This window comes from Oryx dammah, unplaced genomic scaffold, assembly GCF_014754425.2.
Source record: "Oryx dammah isolate SB20612 unplaced genomic scaffold, SCBI_Odam_1.1 HiC_scaffold_8, whole genome shotgun sequence".
NCBI lineage: Eukaryota > Metazoa > Chordata > Mammalia > Artiodactyla > Bovidae > Oryx > Oryx dammah.
In genome coordinates, this window is record NW_024070192.1 from 12,309,110 (window position 1) to 12,319,525 (window position 10,416).

At 53.1% G+C, this 10,416-nt stretch overlaps 1 protein-coding gene across 3 annotated transcripts in view; it reads right to left on the reverse strand.

The window, feature by feature from the left end:
• CCDC57 (coiled-coil domain containing 57) overlaps positions 1-1,837 on the reverse strand; it is a 108,585-nt gene extending 106,748 nt beyond the window's left edge. For all 3 annotated transcript variants that reach the window (XM_040244888.1, XM_040244889.1, XM_040244890.1), the window contains exon 1: positions 1,757-1,837. In XM_040244888.1, the coding sequence (XP_040100822.1) occupies positions 1,757-1,802 (46 nt within the window). In that variant the 5' untranslated portion in view covers positions 1,803-1,837. The remainder of the gene's footprint in view (positions 1-1,756) is intronic.
• Between the last annotated feature and the right edge of the window lie 8,579 nt (positions 1,838-10,416).

The following is a 10,416-nucleotide window of genomic DNA, read 5'->3' on the forward strand; positions in this document are numbered from 1 at the left end:
GATACAGATGTATAGGGTGTACACAAATTTAGGCTTCTTAGTGCTGCCCATTGAGAAAGCCAAAAAGTAATAACCCTCCAGTAGCAACGAGCACACCTCCAAAGATCTTGGTTTCTAAAAAAAAAAAAAAATCTTCTAAATTAAAAGGAACCAACACTCCTTAGAGAAATTTGATTCCAGGTTAGCTCAAGGAAAGCACAAGATTGAGTCCAGAATATCCTATGGTACCAGAAAATAAGGAAGTGCTCAAAATGTTGGGGATAGGCTAAAAAGGACACGGAAGCCAACCTGAATGGGCCAAATCTGCACAACAGAGCAACAAAATAAATGACAGTAATGGATTTCTGTGTGTGCATGCTCAGTCTTGGGTGATTCTTTGCAACCCCATTACTGTAGCCAGCCAGGGTCCTCTGTCCATGGAACTTTCCAGGCAAGAATACTGGAGTGGGTTGCCATTTCCTGCTCCAGTGGATCTTCCTGACCCAGGGACTGAACCCCCATCTCTCATGTCTCATGCACTGGCAGGCAGATTCTTTACCACTGAGTCACCTTGGAAGCCCTTAGTAATGGTCTATAACCTATGAAATAAAATTAAAATGTCCACGCCAAGATAAATAACTGAATAAATTAAAATATGGAAGGTTCTTCCTTACCGCAGAATTCCAACTTGAAAGTAAAAATAATGGAAATGAAAAAATCACTCTGTGGCAAAAGCAACACTTACAATTGTTTCAGAAAATGCTCACTTCTGGATGCTAAAATTAGTGATTTTAAACAATATATTTACACACTTTCAAAGTAACTCCCCACGGGAAAAATGGTAACTCAATGATGGAAACACCTTGTAGATATCTCCTAACACAAACGACCAAAGTTAGTATCAGCAGTAATGGGACAAATCAACATTATACGACTCCTGATAAAATGCAGAGAAAAACACAGTTTCACAGGTAAGGTTTTTCTTACCAAAAATGCATAACTTAAAAGTAATCATAAGGGAACATCAGATAAACCCAAACTGAGAGGCATTCTACAAAATAATTGACTCATAAAAGTCAAGGAATGACTGAGGAAGCGCTTCAGATTAAAGAATAAGAAAGAAAACACGGACGGTCCTGGATTGGATCTTGTAAAAGAGAAAAGTCATCCGTGGGATAATTGCTGAGTCTGAATAAATCCTGTACATTAGATCATGGTTTTGTATGAGTTAAGTTTCCTCAGTTTGCTAAAAAGAACTATGGTAACATAAGAGATTAACATTTGGGGGCACCTTTTATACTTCTTCTGCAACTTTTTTGTAAATCTCAATTTTTTTTCTTTAGTTACTCTGGACCAGGCTGCCTGGGTCTGAACCTGTCCTCACTGGCTGTGGAACCGGTAAACTCTCTCCCATCTCTGCAGCGCCCACCTCTTCAGGTTCCTGAAGGGGTCGAATAACAACGCAGAGCACTCAAAGCGTGGCGCCAGCGAATGCCCCAGCCTTCCCACCCCGCATGCGACACGGGCGCTTCAGAAAAGAGCCCGGGCGGGCTCTGCGTACCGGGCTCCGCGGGCCCGGCACCGCTCTCGCGCCCACGGCCCTGCAGGGTGGCCTCAAGGGAGTGCGCGGCGTCTGGCAGGACTTGGAGGTCTCGGGTTTTTCCAAGAAAAGAGACGACGCCCGTGAAAAGCGACCCAAAAGGCCACAGCTTCTCGCGTCGCCGGCCCCTGAGGCCCCTTGGCGCCCCGCCGCGTCGCTCCCGCGCCCGCGCCTCACCTGGAACGCTGTCCCCGAGCAGCCTCTTGTCCCTCCGCGTTGCCATGGTAACCTGAGTCTGTCGGCCGCCGTCCGCGCGCTCTCGGTACAGCGCTCGGGTTCCGCCGGCCGGAAACGGGAGCCCTGAGATCTGGTTCCGGACTCTTCGCGCCCCGCCCGCGCGCAGGTACACCAGACGAGGAAGGTTTCGGACTATCGGATGGCAGGTGGCCAGGTTCCGCGATCCCGCCGGTCTCGTAGCCCCGAAGCTGTTGGCGGCTCTGACGGGTCGGGTGGGGCCTACAGGGAGCTGTACCTGGGAGGGGAGGGGCCCAGGCTGCACGTGGGCCTGGAGCGGAGTAAAAGTCCGAGACAATGAGAACTGCGTCTTCACGCGTGGATCCTCCGGCAGTGAAACAGGCAGACACTGCGAGGGGGACCCAGGAGAGGCGGGCAAGCAGTGAGCTCTGCGTGTCTGGGATTAGCGGGGCTCAGGATGGCAGGATGGCCTTTCTGGCCAGCGCCCTTGTTCTGGGCGCTGTTGCACCGTGTGCCTGGCTTATGAGAATTCATGTTTGTGTGCACTCATAACCTGTGTGCTTTGGTGTTTGTGTGTCCAGTTACGAATTAAAAAAAAAAAAAAAAACCCACCTTACAGAGGCAACGAGCAAACCATTATGTCACGGCCCCCATACTTAGAGACCCTCTTCCCCAGTATCTGAAGGTCTACTGGAGCTGAAGAGGACCAGTTGTCCGAACAAATGGAGACACCCATGTTCAGCCTGCCTGGCCAATCGCACTGTGGAACTCCAGGAAGTAATGGGCGCAGAGGCAGTGGTGGCAGCAGAGAGGGGGACATAGTCTTTGGTCCAGCCTCTCCTCTCCATCTGTGTTTTCTCCACCCTGATGGCATTCTAGCTGCACAGGGCCAGTCCTCAAGCTGTTCCTGCCAGACCTCTCAACACAGTTAATAGTAAGAAAGTCTCTGCTTTAAGAGGCAGCACTTAGAGGGAAGTCCAGGGATTATTAAACGTCAGGCAGATCAATAATTCAAGCCTCCTGGAAAATGGAAGATGTGATCCTATCAGTGCACAGAAACCATGTGAAAATAGCCCTGCCTTCCTGCCTGGGAAAGCCATAGAGGATCCGCATGACCTTTAACCTATATCCCATAGGCCCTGGGCAGCCTCACTGCCCCCAGCTTAGCTTCAAAGGGCAGTCCAGCTTCAAACCCCAGGCCCACTCCTCTTGTAACAGTTTTCTGGAACTCTGTTTGTTCTTCTCCATAAAGTAGAGATAATGCCTTCCATTCCCCGTGGATTTGAGGATCAGAAACAACATATGAACTACATGCGTGCTGGGTCAGCCCCAGTGAAGGGGCTCTGGGGTGTGTGTGTGTGTAAACCAAAAGGGCCAAGAGGATACACACTTTTGAATAAAAATAAATCCTAACAACAAACAGGAGCTCTGCACCTCACCATCCACGTTCTGAAACCTGACCAACCCCACCATGACCTTCTACCTCCAATTACCCCGACACTAACCCTAACCTGAGTCCTGACCTTGACCCTAACTCTGTGACGTCACCAACACGAATTCTACCCCCTAACCCTGACACACCTAACCATAACGCTGTCCCTGCAATAAACCCCATCCTGACCCTGACCCTGGGCACTAACCCTAAGGGTGGCCCTTGATTCCTATGGTGGGGCCAGCTCCTACCACTTCAATCGCCCAATATCCCAGAACCTCTGATTCCCTCACCTGAGCCCCATATAAGGCTTCTGGGGTGCTGGGCCCAGAGAGGGATGGTACTCCCCTGCCCCTGCACATCACACGCCCCCCCAGAATGATGGAGGCCAGTGGTGGGCCCTCACCACCCTGGGAAGGGCCTTGTCACTTCTGGTGGGCCCACAGCCCCACTAGGGTCTGCAACTTTGTCCACTTGGGCTCTGGAGCTCGGCCCCTTAACTGTGCCCCGTGTCCAGGAGCTCAGTAGATGCTCATGGAAGGGGAGAAGGGACACACTGATCACTCTCTACCCAGCTCCCTGCCCGATCTTCCCACAGGTCAGGCCAAACCCAACATTCTCCCAGTCTGTCTCCCCCGACCTGCCCACCATCCTGCCAGTCAGACCAGACCCCCTCTTCCACCCAGAGTGCCCTCTGCCCACCCTGCAAGGCAGGTGACTCTTCAGCCAGCCTGCTGCATCCACACTGTAGCCAGTGCTGACGGACCGTGTGTCTGTCCTGGGGCCGCACAGTGACCACAAACGGGGCATGAGACAACAGTTCGGGAGGCCACAAACCCAAATCAAGGTGTCTGCAGGGCTTTGCTCCCTCCAAAGGCCCTGGATAGAATCCTGACCCACCCTTTCCAGCTTCAGGTATCTAGTGGCGCTATCCTTGGTGCCCCTCAGCCCATTGGCATATCACTCCACTCTCTTCCACCTTCATCACGTGGCCTTCCTCCCAGGTCTGTCTTCACAGGTTCTTTTCCAAAGACACCAGCCCTATTGGGCTAGAGCCACCCTGCTCCCATGTGACCTCATCTTAACTAATTACATCTATAAAGATCCTATTTCCAGTGACTTCCCTGATGGTCCAGTGGCTAAGACTTCACAACTCACGATGCAGGGAGCACAGGTTCGATACCTGATCAGGGAACTAGATCCCACATGCTGCAACTAAAGATCTCTCATGCCACAATGAAACTGAAGATCCTGCGTGCAGCAACTAAAACCTGGAACAGCCAAATATATAAATATATTTTTAAAGGTCTCTGTTTCCAAGGAAGGTCACATGCTGAAGTACTGGGACCAGAACACATCTTTTTGGGGCCACCATTCAACCCGCTACAGACTGCTTCCCCTGGGATGATAGCTATCCAGGGCCAGTTCCCCACAGGCCACCCTATACTCACAGATGTGGTAACAGAACAGTGGAGGTTTAGGTTAACTCCTTGCCCAGCACCTCCATGACTAGCATAGCCAGGATCAAACTGTCCCTGCACCCCAAGCATACAGTGGGAGCCTATGAGGGTACAATGCCTGTGGGGTAATAAAAACATTGCAGGGCCACTGAAGGGCTGGCAAAGAGCTAGTGCTGGACCTTCCTGAGAAGCCAGTGGGCTCTGAGGGGCCCTGCTTCCCAGTATGTCATCTGGGATGGCGCCCATATCCCATGGAGCCCTCATAGCCACACTCGAGTGATTCTAGAACTCTCCACACTTTACAGATGAGGAAACTGAGGCCAGGGGTCCTCAGGAGTGGGCCAAGGCTGCTAGCCTGGGGCAGGGGTGGTCAGCCATTCTGCTCCCATTGGCGCCCCGCTCCCGCCACACACACCTAAGCTCAGAGCAGATGTCAACACTGGGTAGTAGGATAGCTCATTGTGGAGTGGCGTAAACCAGGATGGCTGGACTTGGGCTTTGGCCCCCAGATCCTGGAATGTTGCCTGTCCTGTTCCTGGGTGATCATTGAGTGACCCCCGTGTGGGCAGACTGGTCTGGCAGCTGGATGCCCTCCCAGGACAGTGCCCCCTAGTGATGGAAGAAAGAACAAAGAGCTACCTGTCGAGGTCCCCGTTCTGACTGCCCCATGACTCCAGGTCCTTCCTCCAATTTTTGCCCACGGCACTCATGGTGCTGGGAGCTGACCTCACAGTGGGAGCCCTACTGCAGGCCTCTCACGGGGTCCCCCAAAATCACAGGGATCTGGCTGGGGCCAGCTTGGGCACATGGCCTTGAGCAAGTCACTTTCCCCTCAGATTAGGAAGGTGCCTGTGCTGGGCTGCAGTGACCTACCCACTTGCTCACAGGCCCCAGGGCAGGAAAGGCCAGGCTTCTACCTGCTGCCGGGGCCTCTGAGTGCCCCAGTGGACTTCCAGAAGGGGCTGGGTCAATCCTTGTGGTCCCAAGGAAACAGGGACCAGTGGGGACTTTGTGGGAGATGTCCTTCACCCCTCCCCCGAGTATGTGCCAGGCCATGGTCAGCCAGCTGGATGGTCCCTGCCCACGTCCCCAAACAAGCGATGCCTTGTGAACTGGGCAGCAAACTGGGGCAGGGGAGGGCATCTTCGTGGCCCACAACCAGGAAGGGCCTCTGGTGGCAAGCACAGCACTCCTGGAAGAGATGAGTGGAGAGGGGGCCCAAGGTAGCCATTTCCTAGAGGTTAAGGCCTGGAGGCAGAAGCTGGGCTCTGGATGTGCGCAGGACGGAGGAGGGTATTCCTTGTGAGACCGATGTCAAAGGGACAAGCTGCCCGATGAGTGGGAACCAAGAGGGGGTGTGCCTCACCAGGTCAACTGACCCCCACAGCTGCCTTGCCTGGGGGGCTGGTGTCCACCTCACTTTGCTGTCCACTGCAGTGCATAAGGTGGTTCTGGGCTGGGGGGTTCTGGGCTGAGGAATTCCAGTCACCAAACCCCCAGAGACCATAAGGTCCACACTCTGGGGTGAAAGTGAGGAGTCCAAAGGTGAGGGAGGCTGGGAGCTGGAGTGGCCAAGCAGAGCGGGGACGGGACCCACTCGCATGCCTTCCTGGAAACCACCCGCGAGCTGGCGTTCAAGGGGCAAGGGACTGGCTGTGTCCTGCCCGCCCCTGAGTGCCCCCAGGCATTCCACCGAGCTGTGCTGAGTCACTGGGAGGAGAAGGGCTGCGGTCGGCGCAGGAAGGTTGAGCAAGGCCTTTCCTCTCAGTGGCTGCACTGACGCTCAGCCTGGCACAAAGCCCGGTCCATTCTCTCAGCCCCTCGGTGGCTCCTGGCCTGGCTCCTTGCCAACACCTGGCCATGTCCTCCAGCCGTCCATGCCGGCTTGGTGAAAGCCAAGTGCAGGGTGGGCTGAGACATCCATCCCCCACCTCAGGAGGACTTTCCCAGGCCTCTAGGGGCCAGGCAGGGGCTGGGGCATGACCTCTGTCCCCTGGAGCTGAGATGCTCCAAGTTGAGATTAGGGGGTGAGTGGGGAGCTATAAATCTGGATACCACCTCGGAGAAGGCAGCCCAGGTGAGCCAAGGTGGAGTCCTAGACAGCAAAACCAATGATCAAAAAACCCACACCCAGCTCACCCCTAATCAAGTAGGCAGATCCCCGGCAAGGGTAAGATTGAGAGAGTTGGCCAAAGTAAGGCCAGGGGCTGAGTGCATGGCCAGGACTAAGTTGTCTGGGCCAACAGGCAGCCCATCTGAGTGAGACCTGAATGGTGGCCGACGAAGAGAGACAGAGGCCTGGGCGGGGTCAGGGGGTGTGTGGCCGGGGGCGGTTGGGAGGCTCCCTCTGGCTGCTGCATGGGAAATGGGCTACAGGGGTGGAGAGGAGGCTGGACGGTGTGTGGAGGCGTCCTTCCCTGAATGTCCTCACTCACCTGCATTCATGAAGTGCCTGCTCTGTTCCGGGCATCATTCCAGACCTCAGAGCAGGCAAAGCTCTCCCAGGCTTGGGGGGCCATGGCCCAGGCCTGACGCGCTGCAGGACTTACCCGGGCCCAGGTATTGGAGTGGGGGAAAGAGGGTCTCCAGGGGGAGGCCCACTGTGCAAGTGGCCCAGGGCATGGAGGGTCCTCAGGGAGCCTGGGAAGCAAGTGTGCCTTGGGGTCACGAACAGAAGGATTGTCTCGGGGGCCCTGAGAGGGGACAGAGCTACCCCAAGATGGCCAGAGAAAGAGTATGGGGTCTAAGAAAGCACCACTGCACTTGGGGTTCAGGAACTCGACAAGGAGTGTGGAATATAAGCGTTTGCCAGGTGCCCCCTGGGCAAGGTGCCCCCTAGGCAAGGTACCCAAGTGAGTGGGAGTCTGTGCTGTGTTGGGCTCAGCCAGCCTCCTCAGCTGCCCCGACCTGGGAAGGGACCTCATGCCCCACCTGGAGAGCGGGTGCAGTCGCAGGTTAGCCTGGCCATGTAAGCAGCTGCTGCCAGCACAGGTTGTGTGATTGCCAGCTCTGTTCCAAGCCCCTGGCTGAGACGGCTGTGCCAGACCCACCAGCAGAGGGACCCCCTCCGCCAGCCCCCAGTGGTCTTCCAGCCCCCAGTCCTTCCCTGGCTGGCCACTCCACCGCTCTTAGCCACGCCTCACTCAGGCCCCAGGTCGGAGCAAACAGCAACAGGTGAGGCAGGCGGGGCTACAGGGAGGTGACGTCCCACAGCAGCAACCCCTGAGCCTTCAGGACCCGGAGGGAGGTCTGCAAGCAGCAGATAGAGGAGCTGTCCATCGGGTCCCTGGACTGAGTGGCCTCCAGGAGGAAAGGAGGGAGGAATGGGTAGCGGGGACCAAGGTTGGAAGGGCTGCCTGTGGGGCCTGGAGGGCACAGGTCTGGGAGGACCCAGGGAGAGGGCAGTGTGCGGATACAAGGAGCAAATAGGGAGATGGGGGGGTGGGCTCCAGCCAGTAGGGAGCACAAAGTGACAGTTCCAACCCCAGGACCTAGATTGGCTCCAAGAAGGGCCACAGGGAGCCCTGACCCCCTTCCTGCCCCCAGCCCACAGCCCAGGATGGGGCAGAGATGGCAGAGCCCCAGTGGCTACCTGTGGGACAGGTGGAATGAAGCAAGTGGGAGGAAAAGTGGGGGTGGTGGTGACTGGATCCAAAGGGGTGGGGAAGCAGATGGGGGCAGGGAGAGCGCAAACCCGAGGAGCCATGCCCTACCCAGCCTCCAGACCAAAAGGCTGAACTAAGAGTGGAAGGTTGTACCCCCATCCACTGGTTCCCGATCCCAGGGAGAGATGGGTCTCTCTGACGGCCTTGCCTGACCTGGTCTGTCTTCCCCAGGCTGGATCAGCCCGGCAGAGCCAGTGGCCTTTGCTGTGGTCAAGGCTGCAGACAACCCACACCCTTTATGCCAGGCGGGCTGCTCTTCCCGCAGCACCCAGGTGAGCCTGCCTCCTGCTCCATGCCCATCACTAAGGCCTTCGGCTTGAGGCTGATGATCTGCCCACTGAGGTGCAAGTGCTGGAAGCGACAAAGAACTGGGGCAGGGCTTTACTGCCCCAGGAGTAGGAAGGGGAGACCAGGACAGTCTCTAGACCCAAAGGGATGTCCTTGCTCAGCAATATCTACTCCAGTTTAAACACAAGAGCAGGCTTATTTTTTTTAATCTATTATTGTAATTACGAAAGTAATAGATCAACAAGTGGTGCTGGGACAACTGGATCTTCGTGTACAAAATAATAGTCTAATCCCCATCTCACACCATATACAAAATCCACTCAGCACTCAATAGCCAACACCTAAGAGCTAAAGCCATAAAATTCTTGGAAGAAAACATAGGGGTACATCTTCATAGCAATGAATTATTAGCTATGACACCAAAAACACAACAACCCAAGAAACAAATATAAGACTTCTCTGTATCAAAAGACTATATAAGAGAGTGAAGAGACAACCCGGGAAATAGGAGAAGCATATATATGCTAAGGCTCTAGAACATGTAAAGAATTCTTACGACTCAACCAAAAGAGACAATCCACTTTAAAAAATGGTACAAGACTTGAATAGATGTTTCTCCAAAGAAGATATACAAATGGCTAATAAACTCATGAAAAGTTGTTCACTGTCCTTAGTCATTGTTGTTGTTCAGTGGCCCAGTTGGGTCTGACTCTGTAGCTTCCTGGACTGCAGCACACCAGGCTTCCCTGTCCTTCACCATCTCCCAGAGTTTGCTTGAACTCATGAGTCAGTGATGCCATCCAACCATCTCATCCTCTGTCACCCCCTTCTTATCCTGCCCTCAATCTTTCCCAGCATCAGGGTCTTTTCCAATAAGTTGGCTCTTCAAATCAGGGGGCCAAAATATTGGACATTCAGTTTCAGCATCAGTCCTTCAAATGAATATTCAGGGTTGATTTCCTTTAGGACTGACTGGTTTGATCACCTTGCTGTCTAAAGGACTCTTAAGAGTCTTCTCTAGCCTCACAGTTCAAAAGCATCAATTCTTTGGCCCTCAACCTTCTTTATGGTCCAGCTCTCACATCTGTACATGACTATTGGAAAAACCATAGCTTTGACTATACGAACCTTTGTCAGCAAAGTGATGTCTCTGCTTTGTAATATGCTGTCTAGGTTTGTCATAGCTTTTCTTCCAAGGAGCAAGCATTTTTTAATTTCATGGCTGCAGTCACCATCCATAGTGATTTTGGAGCCCCCCAAAATAAAATCTTTCACTGTTTCCATTTTCCCTCCCATCTATCTGCTGTGAAGTGATGGGACCTGATGCCATGATCTTAGTTTTTTTTAATGTTGAGTTTGAAGCCAGCTTTTTCACCCTCCTCTTTCACTTTCATCAAGAGGCTCTTTAGTTCCTCTTGGTTTTCTGCCATTAGAGTCGTGTCATCTACATATCTGAGGTTATTGACACTTCTCCTGGCAATCTTGATTCTAGCTTGTGTTTCATCCAGCCCAGCATTTCGCATGATGTCTTCAGTCATAGGGAAATGCAAATCAAAACAATATGACACCACTTCCATAAGATACCACTTCACACTTACTAAGATGACTTTGAGTTTTTAAACATGAAAACTAACAAGAGTTGGTAAGGATGTAGAAAAATAAGAACTCTTATATATTGCTGGTGGGAATGTAGAATGGAATGGTTAGAAAACAATTTGGCAGCTCCTTAAATAGTTAAACATAGAATTATCATATGATCCAGCAACTCCACTCCTAGGTATATGCCCAAGAGAAACG